The sequence below is a fragment of the Saccopteryx leptura genome, chromosome 3 (assembly GCF_036850995.1).
Source record: "Saccopteryx leptura isolate mSacLep1 chromosome 3, mSacLep1_pri_phased_curated, whole genome shotgun sequence".
NCBI lineage: Eukaryota > Metazoa > Chordata > Mammalia > Chiroptera > Emballonuridae > Saccopteryx > Saccopteryx leptura.
This window is the reverse complement of record NC_089505.1, coordinates 127,743,989-127,765,382: the sequence shown is the minus strand read 5'-3', so window position 1 is coordinate 127,765,382 and position 21,394 is coordinate 127,743,989. Positions and strand designations below refer to the sequence as shown.

The following is a 21,394-nucleotide window of genomic DNA, read 5'->3' as shown; positions in this document are numbered from 1 at the left end:
CTCCTTGTCCCCATGTTCTTCAGTTGTACCCATGTGGCAAAACCCTAAGGGGTCAGTACTATATTCACCGCCTGTTCATTCTCTTCTGCCTGTTCCTCCTACATTGGCCTTACTGTAGGCCTGTGGCATTCCTGACCTGAATTATTAATGTGGCCTCTTGCCCCCTACTAACTTTTAACAGAGATTCTTCATTCTGACTCGGCCACTCTCCTGTTTTTCCATGAGTCCTCTGCTCTAGTAACCACCATGGAGTATTTAGTTTTTCCTCCCAAATATATTTCTTAACCTAACTAACACTATACATATGATGCCTTTTCTTTCCTTCTTTGCCTAGAACACATTTTTCTCCTTTTGTCTCACTCTGCCTTGTAATTCCCATCTCAACACTTTATTGCACTGCATATTAATTGTCCATTTATTTTTATTGTCTTTATAGGAGGAGAGCCAGGGACCTTGTCTCAGTAGAATGTGTCTGGTACTTGCCTATAATCATCATCCAATATTAATATTATTGTATAGCAGCGGTTCTCAACCAGCAGCAATTATATTCCCCAGAAGACATTAGTCAATCTCTAGAGACATTTTGATTGTCACAACAAGGGAAGTGCTACTGTCAGCCATTGTGTAGTGGCCAGGGATGCTAATAAACAGCCTATATTGTACAGGAACAGTCCTCATAATAAAGAGATATCCAGTCCAAAATATTGAGAAACTGCTGTATAGTCATGATTTCTAGTAAAATCTGCTCTTCTTTTTTTTGTATTTTTCTGAAGTTGGAAACGGGGAGGCAGTCAGATAGACTCCAGCATGCGCCCGACTGGGATCCACCCGGCACGCCCACCAGGGGGCGATGCTCTGCGCGTCTGGGGCGTTGCTCTGTTGCAACCAGAGCTATTCTAGTGCCTGAGGCAGAGGCCACAGAGCCATCCTTAGCGCCCGGGCCAACTTTGCTCCAATGGAGCCTTGGCTGCGGGAGGGGAAGAGAGAGACAGAGAGGAAGGAGAGGGGAAGGGGTGGAGAAGCAGATGGGCGCTTCTCCTGTGTGCCCCGGCAGGGAATTGAACCCGGGACTCCTGCACACCAGGCCGACGCTCTACCACTGAGCCAACCGGCCAGGGCCTAAAGTCTGCTCTTACCCGTAGCATTTGTTTGGGATTCTGACTTTAGTAAACTTTTAACTATAAGTAGGCTCCTTGAGACCAGGAACTTTCAAGGCTTTGTACAGTGGACATTTATTAATGACACTGGTGATAAATATTCAGGGGAGAGCAACTAGACTTTTCTCTTATTTGGCTTTTGTGCATATACTACTGCATGTAAATATAAATGGGCAAAAAAGGTGTCTGTTCTCAGATACTTTTAGACTTCTGTTTTTTTAGACTTCTCTTAGGACCAAAGTAATGCCTTTGTGGAATTTTTTTTTCTTGAAAGTATATTCAGTGGTGTATTATACTCCCTGCTTACTCTTTTCATTATTTAGGGTAATTCTTAACTAGATATTTGAGATCCCAGTTGTGTTCTGAGTTCTTAGGCCAGGAACCATGTATAGTGCATAAAATGAGGCTCAGAAGATACTTGTTTAATTTCACAGCTGATTGAGTACTTCAGTTCTTCTAACTATGGAGCACATCATTAAATATTATAAGCCAGTATTTCCTGGGTTTAAGTTATTCATATACTGCTTGTCTAGTTTTTATCATAACTATTTATTAGAACATAACTATTTTTATAATTTTAGTCATTTCAATAAATCAGAAGATGAAGGCAAAGAGACAGATAACAGCACCTAGATCACCTCTCTTCAATGGAAATATAATGCAATACACATATGTAACTTTACATTTTTTAGTAGTTACATTTATAAAATATAGATGACGTTTATTTTAATTTTTTTTTTTAAATGAGCTGGTTAGAGGAGGAGAGATAGACCTCCCACATGCGGCCCAACCTGGATCCACCTGGAAACACCCATCTAGGTCCAATGGTTTGCCCATCTGGGGCCATGTTTGTAACAGCTGTTTTTAGTGCCTGAGGCAGATGCTCCACGGAGCCATCCTCAGTGCCTGATGTGCTTGAACAATGGCTGTGGGAGGGGTAGAGAGAGAGAGAGAGAGAGAGAGAGAGAGATGGGGAGGGCGGAGGAGTAGAGAAGCAGATGGTCTCTTCTCCTGTGTGCCCTGACTTGGAATCAAACCCAGAACATCCACATGCCGGGCTGATGCTCTACCACTGAGCCAACTGGTCAGGGCCTTGATGTATTTTATTTAACTCATTATATCTAAAATACTTTATGTAATCAATATAAAATTCTTAATGAAAAATTTCTTTTTTTATAGTAAGTGTTCAAAATCTGGTGTGTATTTTTTACTTAGAGCATATCTGAATTCAGACAAGCCACATTTCAAGTGCTTAAGAGTTACATGTGTCTTAATGGTCACCATATTGGACAGAACAGCTATAGAATATAATGATAATGGTGCAATTGATCATACAAGAGGAATTTCAGATTAAATCTTCAAATGATAATATTCTAGATACATTTTCCAAAACTCAAGAATTGGTGATGGATTTTTTTTTAAGGAGAAAACGGAAATATATGTGATATTCTCATCTAGTAAGTCAATCAACAGGAAGTACTTTATCCCACAATATAAATAAGAACCTGAATCATTCCATTTTGCTAAAAGTAGATGTGACAATATTCCTCCATATTCTGTGATATATGTGCACAAAAGTTGACATTATACTGTTCATCAGTGGATAAATGCTGAAAATATACAAAGGTGATTGGACGGCATAGATGACAAAATGAAAAAAGTTGCTGGGTTAATTTTTTGAGTTTGTCTTTATAAACCTGAGAATGAAAATGTTTGCAATTATAGTGAAAAGAAAATGGTTAAACTCTTCAATAAAATCATAAGCTGTCAAAACTTTTTGAAAATATTGCATTTTGATGTTACAATTGCAAGAAAAACAACCAGAAGCTATGATAAGCTAGAACCTATTGGAGATATATTTTCAATTTGAAATCAGTATTACATGATGGATATATCCCAGGTTTATTTTGATGTGTTGAATTCAAAAGACATTACTCATTTTAGATATAAAAACCTTCAGAACCTGGAAAATGTTTATATTCTTATTTAAATTTCTATGAAGTTATTTTACATTATCCTGTCATTCTTTTGTAAATTATTTGAAAATGACTTTAAACTATAAAAAAGAGTCCATTGGACAAGGTGGTAAAATAATGAGTTATTTTTCCTGGTATACTGAGAGTTAATCAGAAGGTTTACAAGAAAATTGAAAGTGAAATAACCTTTCCATTGTGATTCAGTGCTATTAATGTTGCTTAAATACGTCACTGAACACCCCCTCCCATACTGCCTAAAATTATTCAAGTGTGTTTCAGTCTTGGGAAATACTCATAAGTTACTGTTGAAAGAGTAAATGATTGGACTTGAAGTTGTCATGGCAGAGTGAACACATGTATCAAATCTTGTTCCTTCTCCCAAACTGCTAAACTGTAGCAAAAGGACTTTTAAAGAAACATAAATCCATAAACAGGAGAAGAGACAACAACAACAAAATTTTCAAAGCTGGAAAGCAGATGGTTGAGATAAATAACTTAGCAGATCCCAGAGGCAAATCTGAAATAGGGCAAGCACCAAGTACCTCTGGGATCAAGGATGAAGATACAGGCACCAAAATAAAGAGGTTTAAGTGAGAGCTGTTTGAAAAATAGGTAGATCCCTAGATTCTCTGCTGCTGGTGCTCCCCCTCCCTCCAGTGGTAGTCAAAGTTTATCCTCTAGAGAGGGTAGAACACCTGGTCTCTGGACTAGAAGTCCAGACATGGTTGTGGGTACTATACTAAAAGCACAGTAGATCTGTGTTGCACTGGGGACTAGGTACTGGAAAATTCCTCTTTGGGAACTCTGAGTAATCCAAGGAAAAAGATCTAAAGTTACTAAGTTGGGTGTTCACTCTGCAAAAGTCCACACAGATCACCTGTTATGAAGGCTGTTGTCAGTAATCTCAACCATGTACTCAGCTGTTGGTCAGGTCTTTAGGAAGTCCCACTCTCAGTCATGAGCCAGGTTCACTCGACTTTTTTTTTTTTTTTTTTTTACAGAGACAGAGAGAGGGATAAATAGGGACAGACAGACAGGAACGGAGAGAGATGAGAAGCATCAATCATTTGTTTTTCGTTGGACACCTTAATTGTTCATTGATTGCTTTCTCATATGTGCCTTGACCATGGGCCTTCAGCAGACCAAGTAACCAAGCTTGAGCCAGCAACCTTTGGTCCAAGCTGGTGAGCTTTTCTCAAACCAGATGAGCCTGCACTCAAGCTGGCGACCTCGGGGTCTCGAACCTGGGTCCTCCGCATCCCAGTCCGACGCTCTATCCACTGCGCCACCACCTGGTCAGGCCAGGTTCACTAGATTTCTGATGAAGGTCTCTAATGCAGAAGATAAAGACCAAAATACACAAGGGGAGAAAAGTGTGGAAGAAACTATATAACAAGCAAAACCAAAAATCATCAAAATCCTCAGAAATAAGAGAGGATATTACATCCTTGAAACAAAAGATAGGATGCAAAAATAAAAAAGATCACCTAGATGTCAGACGTAAAAGAGCTCTTGAAATTAAAAATGTAATAGCAGAGCCTGACCAGTTGGTAGCTCAATGAATAGAGCGTCCATCTGGGATGCTGAGGACCCAGGTTCGAAACCTTAAGGTTGCTGGCTTGAGCATGGGCTCATCTGGCTTGAGTGCAGGCTCAGGGTCGCTGACTTGAGCATGAGATCATTGACAGGACCCCATGGTCACTGGCAGGAGCTCAAAGGTCACTAGCTTGAGCCCAAGGTTGCTGGCTTGAGCAAGGGGTCACTGGCTTGGCTGGAGCCCCCTGATCAAAGCACATATGAGAAGCAATAAAAGAACAACTCAAGTGCTGCAACTACGAGTTGATGCTTGTCATCTCCCATCCTGTCTGTCACTAAAGAAAAATAAATAAAGGCAGAAATCATTATAGTTTGTTTTTATTTCTTTTGGTGGTTATATTATTATAAATAATATGCTTATTCTATTATTTCTTGTCACTTTAGACATCTTTATTATTATTTTTTTATTCAGTGAGAGATGGGGAGGCAGACACAGACTCCCTTCTGCGCCCCAACTAGGATCCTGGCAAGCCCCCTACCGGTTGATGCTCTGCCCATCTGGGCTGCTGCTCTGTTGCTTGGCAACCGAGATGTTTTAGTGCCTGAGGCAAGGCTATGGAGCCATCCTTAGCTCTCGGGGCCATCTTTGCTCGAACCATTGAGCCATAGCTGCGGAAGGGGGAGAGAGAGAGAGATAGAGAGGGAGGTGAGGAGGAGGAGGAGGGGTGGAGAAGCAGATGGTCACTTCTCCTGTGTGTCCTGACTGAGAATTGAACCTGAGACTTCTACACGCTGGGCGGATGCTCTACTGCTGAGCCAACCCACCAGGGATAGACATTATCTTGTTGTAAACAGATTAATATACTTATACTTTCCTATTTTCACTTCTGTCATCTCTTAATGTAGTTATATGATTTAAAAATGATATTATTTATCTTTGGTCTTTAAAGATACTTAAATCTCTATTTCTTATTCTGTCACCCTTAAACAAAATCATTTTCACTTTTGAATTCTCCCCACCTATTTTTGCTCATAGGTACTTGATCATTTTAAAATTGAAAAGGAAGAGAAGACAGTGTAGCAAATAACTTTTATTTATGTATTGTGTAAAAATTGGGCCTTTTTTTTGGCTGAGCTTTTTCATAAAGGATTCAACATCCTGCGTAATCAGAGTATGCAATCTGTGTTTCACTTCCCAGCTTCATATTTCTTTGAGGAAAGGACTGACCCAGGTGAATGCTGAAGTGGCTGGACCTCTACTGCATTGTTTTTCAAATGGTTTATGATCCAAAATAATTTGTAGTGCGTATGTGTCTGTCCATCTCGATATCTGAAATAAAATGTCCTTAGTTGTTTGGACCAAGTTGGCCTTCTTGAGAGTCTGCTGTAATGTGTTTTCTTTCTTTGATCTAGGCAGTCGACAAGTACTTCAAGCTTCCTCATGCTTCCAGTAAACCACCTCGGATTTCAGGAACCCTTGTGGACACTTCCTATAAAACGTTAAGATTTGCATTTAGAGCCTCACTAAAAAACGCCATCTATCGAATAACTACTACATTTGGTGAACATCTGAAGTAAGTGTACCTGTTTTGATTCCTGATGATAATTCATTTTCAGTTCTCTTGAGAAATAGGTATGAAAATTATAAAGGCTCACATGTTGAAGGTGTTTTTTTGAGACCTTCATGATTCCTACTGGGAATTAATAGCTTGCATTTAGACTTTATACAATATTTTAAAATTTGGCCTATCATGAGCTTTGGGGCCTTCTTTGAAATAGATAAAACAAGGGGATAGAAAGTTATAAAAGTAGCAAATTAAAAAAAAAAAAATATATATATATATATATATATATATATATATATATATATATTTTTTTTTTTTTTTTTTTTTTTAATTACCAGACCATCCTTCAGGGAGAAATAAAGGCAAAAACCCCCAAAACTCTGTTACTGCATTTTGGTCAGTAAACTAAGAGTTAGGGTGAGCAGAGTATTCCATAAATGAGTCCTTCGTGCTGTGTGAATCATGCTGGAAAAACAGTGACCGATCACAACACCTTCAAACACGGAGCCAGAAAGAAAACCACAAATGCCAAACCTGTTTATATTTAGTTCCATTGATGTTTTACTGCTTTCTTCCCCTAAAATAATCTAGCTTGGATGGTAAGGGATACTAGTTTATTAACTAAACTGTGTTTTATCATAATTATAAATGAACTTTAGAAGACAAGAGAGATTACTCTGCTTTCTCTGTATGCAATCAGTTAATAGTTCAGAACTTCTCATACACCTGCTTTTAGAAACAGTGTATATTTTCTTTTACTTCCATAAGAGGAGGCAGAAGCAGTAGCAAATTTTATGGAACTCTTTGGTTCTGTGGGGGTTACAAAAGAGTTGTGCATAATCCTCCATCCTTAAGAGGTTTATTCATTTGTTTAAAAAGAAACAAAACTGTTATTGAGTGCCTCCTTACATCTGCACTCTCCACTGTGATAGCCATGTGTGGCTATTTAAGGTGAAATAAAATGTAAAATACAGTTTTTCAGTCATACTGGCCTCATTTTAAGTTCTCAGTAACTACATATGCCAGTGGCTACTGTATTGGGCAGCTTGGATACAAAACATTGTCATTACTGCAGGAACTTCTATTGGACAGTGTTGTCCTAGACCAGTGGTCGGCAAACTCATTACTCAACAGAGTCAAATATCAACAGTACAACGATTGAAATTTCTTTTGAGAGCCAAATTTTTTAAACTTAAACTATATAGGTAAGTGCATTCCCTATCGAGGTAGTGTCCGCACGTGGTATTTTGTGGAAGAGCCACACTCAAGGGGCCAAAGAGCCGCATGTGGCTCACAAGCCATGGTTTGCCAACCACTGTCCTAGACAATACACTTGGCACTTAATGTGCTTTTTTTTCTCATTTACTCTTCTCAAAGCCTGTGAGGTGCAGAGGTTGTTATAGTTGTTTAGAAATTAGAAACTGAGGTTCAGAGAGATTAAGAACTTGCTTAATAGTCCAGTGAGTGTTAGAACACGAACCTGAAATATCAGGTCTTTCTTGCTTTGAAATTATACCTTCATTCCCTGCTCACCACTAGGCTGCCTCTGGGATATAAGTTGCCGGGCAGAACACTTAGAAAACACCTGTTGAATTTAGAGAATGAACTAGGTATGATATGTATTGATGATAATGCAAATACAGGGAGAAAGAGGGAAAAGAGAGATTTCTTAGAAAAGAAAGGGAGGAAGATAGATGACTGATAACAAATTATGAGAATGAAACTCTGCCTTAGCTTCTTTTCTCTGAGAGAGCTAAATTTTATAAGTGCATTAAAATGATGAGGTCAGTAGAGACTATTTTGTACAAATACAGGACAGAATGGTATGGAGGAAAAAATGTTAGATTTAGAGTTAAAACATTTAGAGTTATACCTGGTTCATTGACTATTTATGGTTGTGGGCAAGTTACCTAATGAGTTAAGTAATCTGCCCAAGATTTTGCAGGTTGTAAAATTGCAGAATTCACACTCAGAACTTTCTGTCGTGAGAGTTCTATCTTACAGTGTCCAGACTGTTAACCAGTAGGCTATGTTGTCTCCTCTAACCTTTGAACCTTTATGCTACCGTTTACCCTCCCATGAAAAGGGTACGTTATTCATCTCACTTTGTTTCATTTGTTGTTCATAGAGATAAAATGGGATCACACATATATAAAGCCTGTACTGTACATTATATGTTGTTTGGAAAATAACTATTATTATTGTGTAATACCTAATTTATTCATTATCCAAAGCTCTACCTCTGAGAACCAGGTTTAAATTAAGTAAATTTGATTTACTGATTTTCTAGACTGTAACACATTAAAATTTGAGGGGAAGAGACAGATACCAGAGTCGGGGAGTACTAACAGCAGTAAGAGATAATATAGCACCTGCTTGGAGAGAGAAGATTCACGGAAAAAGCTGCAGATTCCGTGTTTGAGAATTCAAAGCCATTTAGTTGGAGGTGACAGCGTCATTAGCACCTGGGTGGGAATCTGCACAAATACTTGCAGTGGTTCAGTTAGAGGCAGCTACATGGTTTAAGAAAACAGTGATGGTATGTGTAGGGCTTTGAGAATGATTCGTAGCAAAATTGTTATAGTAAGATTCTTTGGCACTTTTAAAAGTGGTGACCTTCACTTACTAGAATTTTATCATTCAATAATGCTATATTACTATTCAACAAGGAGAAAGCCAGAATCTTTCATTGTATTCACTTTTTTGCCTAGAAGTTTAAAAGGAAGATTTATACTAGTTTTAGTGTATATTTGCTCTAGTTTTGTCAATGTAATATATTTTTGTGGGGCCAAGGGCTGAGAGAGAACTCAATTTCCCCATGCAAGACAAAATTTATTTTCAAAGGGAAGAGTAAATCTAAACCACTAAGCTGTTACCTTTGAAAACGATTAGTGGAGTCTATTATGTTTTAACCAAACATTTTAGTTTAAAGGATTTTATATTAAAGGCAATTCAAATAGTCCACAATTCAAAGATAATGTTGGAATCTGGTTTAAATAAAATAATAAAATCCAGAAAATCTGTAAGGCCTGGAACTCTGCACAGCAGGTTCCGCAGCAGAGCAGGTTAAAATCGATGCCTTCACTTGTCAGTCTTAATTTGCTTTGGTCTTTCAGAAGGTGGAAGCATGCCATTACTGAATCAAGCCCTCCTCCTCATTAGATTAAGGAGTTTCATCCAACTTTTTCAGAAGTACTAAATAAGTGAAGATTTCTCTTCATTTTTAATTGTTTTGAAAAATATTGACTCTGTGCTCTGTGGTTCACTTAATATGCTTAATGTAAAATAAAGCTTATGCTTTGAATTTATGTTTCATTTAGTGCTGTGCAAGCATCTGCAGAACATCAGAAAAGACTTCAACAGTTCTTGGAGTTCAAAGAATAGTTAAGTAATATAAACTGTGTTCATTACACTGCTGATACAACTACAGATGGGACAGTAAATGTTCAGCATTCTTGGATCAGAAGAAAATGGACTAATTAGATGCTTCCTTTGTCGTGGTGGTTGCTTTGAAAACTATACTTTAATGGGAGAAATCATGGAAAGAAATTCTCAACAGAATAACTGAAAACGGCTTCTTCTGTACCAGTTGCTTGTGTGTGTGGTTTAATAAAATCTTTATTCAGTTTCACAAATGCATCTCTGGCAATAGAAATGTCTCTAGCTTATGTAGCTTAATAATAATAACTAGAAAATTTTTAGACTATACCTTTGAAAGGAGTAGAGCCAGTTCAGAAGGTAAAATAGGTTGACTTGACCCAGCCCTCCTAATTGTTCTGAGAGCTTAGCTCTCTGTAAACTCGAAATACATAAATGTTTTTAGAGTTGTTTCTGTTTACTAAAGGATAAAAATGGTAACACTGGAGAAAAGTTTGCAGAAAAAATACTGTCTAAGGGACATATTTTGTTAATCTGTTAGGTTGTGTTTTTGTTTCCAGAGACAAATTAAATTTGCATGATTGTCCAAAAAAAAGTCTCAATTTACAGATGCTAACTCTATATAAAGGAATGTGGAAAAATTCAGTTCTTAAGTTACAAGATTAAACATTCACATTTGGTTTTTGAAAGACAGTTGACTGACATCTATGAATTTATTTTGTATCGTGCTAGTAAACAATGGGTGTATGCCTATTTTTCCCAACTAGTTTTACTTTCTTTTTCTGGAACAAAACATTAAATGATTATAGAGACTTTTTTCAAGTGAGAGAAAATGTTTTGTAAGAAAAACCAGGAAACTTTCCCTTTTCACCCACCCTTCATCTTCATTAGATGAAATTATTTTGTGAGGCTTTTTTGGCCTCACAGAAGGAGCAGTCTTCGCTGTGTTAACTGGCTAATTAAAATATATTAGGAAAATCTTTACAGCCAGAAACAACTTAGTCATCAACTAGCAAGTGAGACCAAGACGTCAGAGGGATTACTTGGGAGCATGTTGTATGTCCCCAAATGAGCAAGGTAATTTTATAATTTATTTGCTCAACTTTCTTTGGAGATGAAAGATTGGAAATCCTACTAGTAGATATTCACTGGACTAGCTTTGGACTGAAATGCTTCCTTGTAATTTTTTTCTTATTGTCTTGTCCCTCTAGTGTCCCTCAATTTTTTTCTTTAGTCAGCACGGTGTAGTATATGAATCTTTAATGTGGTGTATTTGTCTGATTACTTGAGGTATTACATCTTTACTCCCTCTGTGTGTTGCCCCTTCAGCCAGCACATGCCAAATTATAAATGAATCCTGCTGACCTTTAAAGTGTCTTTACGAGACAGTTCCCCAGTTGTCAAGTGTTTGGAGGATTTAGGCTATTGCCATTGCTCCCCCTCCCCCACCCCCATAGCGGAGTTGATCTCTTTTGAATGTGAAAGTTGAATTTGAATGTGGCAGTTACTTACAGCTGGCCAGAAAATTGTGGCTGGGTTGACTGAGAACGGTTGAGTTTTATGTTTTAAAGCCATTGAGCTTTTAGTATTCCATTCTCTGCTCCCCTGGCTGAGACACTTGGGGAGAAAAGGACCATTAACCTTCTGCTTTCATTAAAGAATTGTTGTATTGAACCCATTTGACTCCTGTGACTGATGATGGCATGATTCCTTTAAACTCTTAAGATAAAATGTCTGGCTAACTTTAGGTTTTAGCTATTTCCCAAATACTTTGGGCAAAGGTATGTTTGATGCACAATGTGAAAAGTTTTGAGGTGTTCATTTCCGTTTTCTCTCCAGAGAATGTGCTTTGTATAAAATACGGTCACATAAATAAAGTCTGTATGGGATTTGGAAACCGTCTCCCTACATCTGAATTGTATTTAGTTGGTAAGAGAGTTAGTTCCTTTTCCCCATTGTGTGTTGATAATCTCCACCCCACCTGTTGGGTGTGGTGTGGCCCAATCACCTGTTATTAAAGAGAGTTCCTTCTCTTGTGTACAAGAAGGAGGATCTTAGGAAGGCCAAGAGGAGAAAAGCATTTCCTTTGGTGAATTCATATCTAGCCTATGAGCCCACTGGTGCTCTAACATTGGCCTGAAAATTAGAGTGTTCTTGAAACTTTTCTCTGACTGTCAATATACAGCATGATTCTGTCAACTCTTGTAATGTTTGCCTGACCCTTGTGGAAGGTATAAATCCACGTAACTTCTTTCTCAGAGAACTGTGAAACTATCCTAGGATAACGTACAGTCCAGTGGACATGGATAAGCCACAGTTTATTACTTTGCTGGATTTGTTCTTTGGCAATTGTCATATATTTCTTTCTGTAAATATGGTAATCTGTTTATGTCTTTTTGTATATCACTGACACTGAATTGGATAGAAAAATAAATTGATATTAAAAAAATGGGACTATTAATTGAAATGTATATATACAAAGTCAGTTATTTCTAGTGTATGTTTCCTTAGCCATTTCAATTCTGTATCCACTCTCATTGTGTATAGAATGTGAAAAGGTTTAACTTCTTGAGAAGTCAGCTTTTGCCCGTAACTAGACTAATTTGGTGGGTGATCAGTATTTAAAAGGTAGTTCTAAGCCTGAATTTCAGGTCTCTTTCTTCATTGTCTTGACTTCCCTCTAAAACTAAACAAAGGAGGCAGGTGCTGAAAGCCATCTTTTAGTGGAGGTTTCTTTTCTTGCCAGAACAGTGTTTCTGAAGGGATCATACTCCTCTGGGCTAACAGTTATGTCTGTCAACTTCACTTAAATTAGTCTGAACTTAACCTCAAATAGTTGAAGTGCTATACTAAGGCACCAAATCCCTCTTTTGCTCCCCTAATCCAGGTATCTTTAAAACCAAATGGCTTATGACAAAGATGGCTTTATCAGTTAACAGTCCAGCTATTCTTAGCAAGCTGCTGACCAGACTCACACTTTGAGAAGAGTTTATTATGGATCAGGAGTTACCAAATTTAGCATGCATCAGAATCACTTGGAAAGCTTGAGAAAATAAGGGGTACCACCCCCAGGGTTTCTGATGGTATATATCTGGGCTGGGGCCCAAGACCTTGTATTTCTAACAAGTGTTCAGGTGATGCTTGCTGCTCGACAGAAGAGCACACTTTGGGAACCACTGCTCTAATTTCTTAATACGTGGTGTTTTCTCAGATGAGTGTCTGAAGCATGTGAACTATCATTTGTTATAAGATAGAGTTCTTCTATCTGATTCATTTATTGGAAAGCTTGAGGAATATGGTTGGATCCTGTAGGTAAGCCAGAAATGCTGAGAAGTAGTCAGGTGTTTTTCTGCTTGAAATTATAGTGGGTGATAGGAGTTGTTCTTTTACACTATTGTGTGCTCGTATTGTTCCGTTTGCCTGATTTTCTGGCTTGGCAAATTTCTCATTCTTAATGAGCTTAGCTGTCCCACATACTCCCAGAGATTTCATTTTTCCAATGCTCTGTCATTCTTTCTTTTTTGGTTATCACACTGAATTGTAGTTTAACTGATTACAAATCCGAGTCCCCTTGTAGACTATGAGTTCTCCCTCCTTCCAGAATTCTAGTCACCCTTTCTTAGCATATCATCTGTGTCTTAACTTGTTTTCTCTATTTTAATATTTTTGGCTTTCCATCAGTGAATGCCACATAGACTATGAGTTCCAATAATTTCCCAACCAATAAGTGAAAATTTGCAGATGTTTACAATTGTGAAATCCAGATTTTTTTTTTTATTTTTTTTTGACGGAGAGAGACAGGAAGGGAGAGAGATGAGAAGCATCAACTCATAGTTGTGTCACTTTAGTTGTTCATTGATTGCTTCTCATACATACCTTGAGCGGGGTGCTCAGGCTGAGCCAGTGACCCCTTGCTTAAGCCAGTTATCTTGGGCTTCAAGCCACGACCTTGGGATCGTATTGATGATCCTGTGCTCAAGCTGGTGAGCCTGCATTCAAGCTGGATGAGCCCGCTCTCAAGCTGGTGGCCTTGGGGTTTTGAACCTGGTAGCATCGACCAGGTCGATGCTTTATTAACTGTGCCACCACTGATCAGGCCAGAGGTTTTTTTTATTGGAAATTTGTTAATATATATTTGGCAGCTAAACCTGACCTGATTTTATGTGAGATTGTAGATTTAATTTATTCTATGTAGTATGACTGCTTATATTCTCTGTAGTAATTTTGATTATGAGGTGCTGTCCAGGTCCCTCAGGCATGGTATGTAATATACATCATTATTATTCTAATATCTGAAAATTATTTATTCTGAAACATCTGGCTTCTGGGGTGTAAGAGAAATTATAAACTTGCTTATGAAGAATGCTGTTAATTCTTATATTTAGTCATTCAGCTATACTGTCTGCTGTGTACCAGGCCCTTTGATAGGCTCTGATGGTATAAAGTCACATTGACTTTATACACCTTAAAGAGTTCACCACTTTGTGGGTAAAGTAAGTGGAAGCAACCCTCTTGCATAGACCTTTTTTCTACTTATTTACAAAATTGAAGGCTCTTGCTATTGCTGTCTCATTGTTGATAGAGCATCTGTTCTATTCCTAGCCTGCATTAAATGCATCTTATTAAGTGTCCTGGTGCTAGCCTGCTTTGCACTTGCATTATTTTGCAGGACCTGTGTGGCTTTACCTTGCCCTATGTGTTCTTGTTTTTGCACATAATTATCTTACCAGATACTGTTGAGGATGCCCTGCAAGTGATCCTGGTGGTAAAGTAGTTCTGGAAGACCTACAGGATGCCTGTGCCACTGAGCTATTGGAAGGTGACCTCTAAATCACAGACCTTTACTTTGATGATAATCTTTTTTTTTTTTTTTTTTTTTTACAGAGACAGAGAGTCAGAGAGAGGTATAGCCAGGGACAGACAGACAGGAACAAAGAGATGAGAAGCATCAATCATTAGTTTTTCGTTGCTCATTGCGACACCTTAGTTATTCATTGATTGCTTTCTCATATGTGCCTTGACTGCGGGCCTTCAGCAGACCGAGTAACCTCTTGCTCTAGCCAGAGACTTTGGGTCCAAGCTGATGAGCTTTTGCTCAAACCAGATGAGCCCGCGCTCAAGCTGGCGACCTCGGGGTCTCGAACCTGGGTCATCCGCATCCCAGTCTGATGCTCTATCCACTGTGCCACCGCCCGGTCAGGCTTGATGATAATCTTTTGAGGATGTGTTGACTATTGATTGGCTATCCTTTTTATCTTTTAACTTATTAAAAACAGTGTTTTACAGCTTAAATAAATAGTCCCTCCCTAATTATGTTATGACTCAGTTGCAAGGACACAATCCCAACCTCAATTTAGCTTGAGCATAAAAAGAGAAGTCAACTGGAAGGGCACAGGGAAGTCATGGTGAGCACAAGTACAGATTTGCTTCTGGACCCCATGAAGAATGTAAAAGCTCTCGGGATGTCTAAATGATTCTTCTCTGTGCTTTGTGCATCAATACTGTAGTCCTCCCCTGTTCGCTGGCTTTTTACCACTCTTTGCACCTGCTTTCTAGCACCTAAATTTATATATAATAGAGACCAACTGTTTCTGAATGCCAGCCAAATTCTTGATTGAAAGAAATTAGTCCAAATGGATCGTGTGTCCATGGGCCTAACTAATTAGGCTTCAGGAACAAGGTCATGCAATGTCATCATGACTTCTGAGAGCTTATCTTTGTTTCTTAGGAGAAAGTGTGTGTGTGGGGGGGTAGAAACAGTTCCTAGAGCCTCCCAAGGTAGGGGACAGAATTTGGGGTTCTGAGACTGAAAAGAGGGACTGGTAAATACCCTTGCTTTGAGCTGGAACCCCATAAGTCTGCAGCCTACAAGGAAGGGTGAAGAAGAAGTAGATTGCATGAATTGTACTTGAGTTAGAATCCTCATTAAATTGAATTGTGGTAATCTGTTTGCCAGTGTTTCTAGACCCTGGGAAGAAAACAACACCCTGCGCCTCAATTATTTCTACAAACAAATTTTCAAATACAATGTTTGCACACAGTTAAAAATAATCAGGCACAGGAAGAGGCAAGACAACGTGAATAGAAACAACAAAAGCTCTAAATAAAGTTTAAAGACTGCACCTAATAACATAGCCTTTAAATATTAAAACAACATGGGCAAAAGATGAACAGGCATTTCAAAAAGGAGTATCTTCAGATGGCTTAGAAGGTAGATATTCAGCATCGTTAATTATTAGGGAAATATAAATTTATACTGCAGTACTACTACACACCCATCAGAAGGGCCCAAAATAAAAAGACTGACAGGTGTTGATGAAAATGTGGAGCAATTAAAACTCATAATTGCTGGAAGGAGTGAACCAATCAATATCTACCAAAGCTGAACATGCCTATCTTAGAATCTATCAGATTCCACCAACTGGTGAATGCCCAAGAGAAATGAGTGATTACACCCACCAGAAGTCATGTTTACAAGGATGCTTACAGCAAGATTTTTCACAATAGTTCCCAAATTGGAGATAATTCAAATTTCTATCAATAGAGTGGATAAATTGTACTATACTTGTACAATGCAATTTTAAACAAAAGAATGAACTACTGCTATGTGTAACAACATGAATGAAGCTCATAGACACAATATTAAGCAAAAGAAACCAGGCACAAAGGAATATATATTGTAGGATTACATTTACATGCATTTCAAGAACAGGCTATCACCCTCAGGATAGTGGTAATGGGGAGAGGGGCAGCATATTGACTTAGGACATGAGGGAGTCTGGGGTGCTGGAAATGATCTGTATCTTGATTTGGATTATGTGGACATATACATATAAAATGCATTGAGCTGTATATGTAAGATTTATATACTTTATGAATGGTATACCTTAATAAAATCCATGCAGCAAAAATGGACAGAACCACTTACAAGGAGAAATAGACAAACCCACAATTATAACAAGGTATTTTACACTCAGTAAACTGATAGAACAAGTAGATTTCAGAAGTCAGTAAGGACGTAGAGTAGATCATTTGAATGACATGATCAGCAAACTTGACCTAAGTGGACATTGCCCACTTAGTCATGTTTACAAGGATGCTTACAGCAAGATTTTTCACAGTAGTTCCCAAATTGGAGATAATTCCAACTCAAGAACATGCATTTTCTTCAGACTCTCACTGAACATTTATAAATCTGGCCATATGTTGGTCCATAAAGCAAATCTCAACAAATTTCAGAGTATTCCAATTATTTAGAGTATGTAAGGCAATTAAGGTAAAGATCAGTTAAGAATGATAATTAAAACATTCCATATGTTTGGAAATGAAGAAATATGTTTTAAATTGCCCACAGGTCAATGAAGGAATCACAGCTGGGGTGGGGGGAAGGTGGAGAAGAGCCTAGGGGTGATAAATGCTGATGAATGAAGACTGATTTGGGGAGATGAACACACAATACGGTATCCAGAGATGTGTTGTAGAATTGGGCACCTGAGGCCTGTATAATTACATTAACCAGTGTTGTTACCACAATAAAAAAATTTAAAAAAAATCACACAGGTGGGAATTAGAAAAATGTTTTTACAGGAGTGATAGCAAAAATATACATGTGGAAACTTGTGGGATATAGCTAATGCCAAGCTTAGAGGGAAATTTATACCCGTGAATGCATATACTAGGAAAGAAGAAAAGATGAACATCGGTGAGTTGAGTATCATCACAAAAAGGAAGTGCATTTAATCACTTTAGTCTTTACTACTTATATGCCTTTCCAAAGCACATGTCTTAACGTATTATAATTACCCGTTTACTTGCTCTCACTGGAAACAGTGATCTATGAGTTCTTTGGGTTCAGGGATCATGTTTTATTCTTTATATCCCCAGTGCCTGTTAAAGTACCTTACACATGGTTGATGCTTGTTTGAACTGACTCAGTTCAGTGCCTTAGGGTTGCTAGAAAACCAGGGTCTCAGACTCAAGTGTTTACAAAAGCCAGGCGGGTGATAGGAGTGAGGCCTGTGCATGGGGAACATGGCAAACTGGGGAGAACACGTGCCCTCTAAAGGGACGGCTGTGCTGCCGCGTGGCCCTCGTTGATTGTTGCTATGGGAGAATGCTTGCCTGGTATGTCTAGATCTCCCCACTTGTTTATAAGAAGGCAGAAATTCAGAATTTGATGTGAAATCTCCCTTTTTAAAGTGTTGGAAACTAATTAATTAAAAAAAAAATACAGTGAGTGCCAAACCAAACTACATGGTCCTGTGGCTGCCAGTTTGCAACCTCTGTTTTATTTCACACCTTTAAGAGGTGGGAATGTGTTTCATGTCTAAATATCCCAACCAACAGACTCCTGAGCAGCCTCTTCCATGAAGCACATTTCTGCCTGAAGAAAGGGGTCGTGACTGCTTCCTAATTGGATTTCTGGGTCATATCTGTAAGAGGTTTGCAGGGTTTTTTAAAGCCTTCTTTGTAGTTGGCTGTTTATCCCAGCTGAATTAGACATGTGTTCCCAAAGATTTTTTTCCCCTCCTTTTGTTGTAATATTCTTAATGATGCATTCTGACTTTTTCACTCTGTTTTCTACACATTTGTCACCACTTCTGCTTTTGGATCTTCATGCTGGAAAATCTGAGGCTTACATGGAAGACTGATTTTTAATGCCCCTTGTGTTGTTTTTCGGCTGTAACATTTGCATGCAATTATGACATTTTAAAAATAGGAGACCGTGGGGTTTAAAAAAAAAAAAAGTCTTCTGGGCGGATGAGCAAATGGAAAGGCCAGTCTTTAATTTTGTTAACATCCCAATTACATCGTGGTAACCCTTGTGACGATTTCTGTCCCTTGTAATGCAACACCTGGTTTTTGTTCCAGGGACAGGGACCAAGCCTGGCTGACTCAACTCAACCCTTGCTCAATCATGAAAGCGTTGGTTGGAAAACTCATGTTTTCCACAGGCCAGCAGAGGTCACTATTTCAAAGTTGTTAGAGGAAAAATTGTCTCCAGGCCACACCACTCCTCTTTTGTTTGGGGGAGGTTTTATTCATAGTGCTGGTAGGAGAATTTTTTTTTATTTGTACTTTTGGTATTTTCAAATGTTCTTTGAAAAAATCTATTGTTTTTATATATTACGTTTGAAAGTGCTGATGACTTGACTAAGCTTCTGTAGCTCATTGCTTGGGGGAGTAATAACAGCTGCCATTTATTGAGCACCTACTAGGTGCTGGACCCTGTGCTTCACACTTTACACACATTATCTTTACTACACATTTATCTTCCAAGGTTGTTGTGAAGTTTATCTCAGTTTTCTGAAGAGGAGACCGAGGCTGGAGGAGTGAGATGATTTGCCCAAGGACACACAGCTTGTGGAGATGGGATTCAGACGCAGGGAGATCTCTCTTCAAAGCAAGGCTCTTCATTTTCTTGGGAGCTGTTCTATTTTCCCAAAGAAGGAATATGTGAGCAACTTGAAGCAACAATCACCAAGAGTGTATGAGAGGAATATGTATTTTTGAAGCAAAACCTTAGAAATAGCTTGCTGTTTTTCTTTTGTAAATTTCAGCCTGTTATTTTCTCAAAGAAACTAGACTTTACTTGTTAGTCTTTTTTGAAAATAGGAACTGTGATGTTCTGTCAGGCTCTACCCCTTCTCGACATGAAAACAAATATTAGTCATATATTGTGTCCAAATATGTCTCAAGCTGAAGACCTATTTAGTGAGTGAAGTTTACTAAAGCGTTTTATTTTATTTTTACAAGTTTAACAGAAAATCTAACTTTCAAAGAAAGTGACTGTTTGTGAATGAAAAGATAAATCTGTTTTAGTGGACTAAAACATGAATAAATCACCAGGATTTTCCATAAAGCTGGTGAGTTATGGGAGGACAGCTGTGTTCATCACCAGATAATGAGTGGTCAGTTTGACCCCCTGTTCTCACTGGAGAGGTCATATGAGAACAGTAAGAAAAGGCTCTGTATCTTTTGGGCTGCTATAAAAGGACATTCGGTTCTGGAGGCAGTCTTCTAAATGGGCCTGGCGTACTGTTGTCTATTATTCTTATTTCTAATTTTTTAATGTTTTGTGGTCGCCATTAACTGTAATTATTATTAGAACAGAAAACTATATTACCCTTTTAGATCTTAGTTAACTAATAAAATGGTGTTGGCTCATTTTTTGTTGGTGTCAGCAGATATTTAACAAGCTTTCACAGGGACAGCAAGTAGCTCCAAGTAACAAAACCAGCGAGGGGAGAGATACAATGAATATAAACAATGCCTTGTGCCAGTGAGTACTCTGACAAACAAGTAGATAATAGGGTGGGGTTCTATTTTAGATATGGTGGTCGGGGAAGGCCTTCCTGATAAGGTGATATTTGGCCAGAGGACTTAGTGAGAGAAGAGAGAGTACAAGTACATATCTAGGGGCATTGTTCCCAAACGCAGAAGGATCCCGAGACCACAGTGTGCCTGACAAGTTCAAGGGATACCAAAGAGGACAGGGCAGCTGGGCACCGGGGATGAGGGGGAGAGTGATAGAAGGGGTCAGAGACACAGGAAGGAACCAGATCACGTCAGGCCTGGCAGGCTCTAAGGAGGACTTTGCTCTTACTCTGAGTCAGAGGCAGCCATTGCAAAGCAGTAAAATGGACCCACTTATGTTTTAAAAAATTAAGTCTGCCTCTTCTGTGGAAAATAGAGTGAGGGTGTCAAGTAGGAATGAAAGTAGGGGGCTAGTTAGCAGGCTACTGCTATAAACCTGGTGAGAGAGCACAGGGTTGGGACCGGAGTGAGAATGAGAGCGAGGAGAAATAGGTTTGGGTCTGTTATGAAGAAAGAGTGAATGAGACAGCCTATTTCTGGATCTTTTATGTGAAAAATAAGTTTCAATATTACTTAAGCCACCATTAGTTTATCAGTTACATGCAGCCAAACTTAACTAACCCATCTTACTTGCCCCCCTGTAAACCCATTCCTCTCCCATCTTAGTAAATGGCAATTTCATCCTACCCATTTCTCAGGCTAAAAACCTTGGAGTCAATATTAATGACTTGTTTTCTGTCACATTCCACGACCATTCTACCAGCGATTCTATAGAACAGTGGTTCTCAACCTGTGGGTCGCGACCCCGGCGGGGGTCGAACGACCAAAACACAGGGGTCGCCTAAAGCCATCAGGTTAAGAACTGCTGCTATAGAAGCTCTCCACTAAGGTGACCAATTGTCCTCCTTTAGGGAGGATAGTCCTTTTGTAAGTTCCGCCCTCCCTCGAAAAGTGTCCTCCTACATGTCCTCCTTTTTGATATTGGAAGACTAATCTGTAAGTGTCCGTATTCGATCTATGCAGAGTCGATCCATTGCATGTGATGTGATGTATTTGTATTCGACATGACGATTCCTCAAGGATCAGTACAGTGCGGTGAGTCGTGATTATGAGACGCATGCGCTCCACACGGGAGACCTTGAGAGAGTGCGCGATATACCAAGCGCACAAATGGCTTTATGTACTTCTTACTGAAACAAAAAAACAAAAAAAGTTGGTCACCTTATCTCTACTTAACTACCCACAGGTGTGATCTTCATCCTCATGGTCCCACATGGTTGCTAGAACTAGAGCCATCACATCTGCATTCCAGACAGCAAGAAGGAAGAAGGGAAGGGAGAATGGTATGCCCTCTTCCCCCTTTTTAGGCAATTTCTTATAAAACTACACACTTATCCTTGTATTTCGTTGGCTGAAGTGTAGTTATATGGCTATACCATATAATTACAGTTATATGGCTGCAAGG

The 21,394-nt window shown here is 38.8% G+C and overlaps 1 protein-coding gene across 1 annotated transcript in view; it reads left to right on the top strand.

The window, feature by feature from the left end:
• The window catches only part of NDC1 (NDC1 transmembrane nucleoporin), a 66,043-nt gene extending 54,639 nt beyond the window's left edge, over positions 1-11,404 (top strand). Inside the window, exons 17-18 of the mRNA XM_066376335.1 lie at positions 6,083-6,243; positions 9,555-11,404. Coding sequence (XP_066232432.1) covers positions 6,083-6,243; positions 9,555-9,618 — 225 coding nt within the window. The 3' untranslated portion in view covers positions 9,619-11,404. The remainder of the gene's footprint in view (positions 1-6,082; positions 6,244-9,554) is intronic.
• Positions 11,405-21,394: the final 9,990 nt, after the last annotated feature.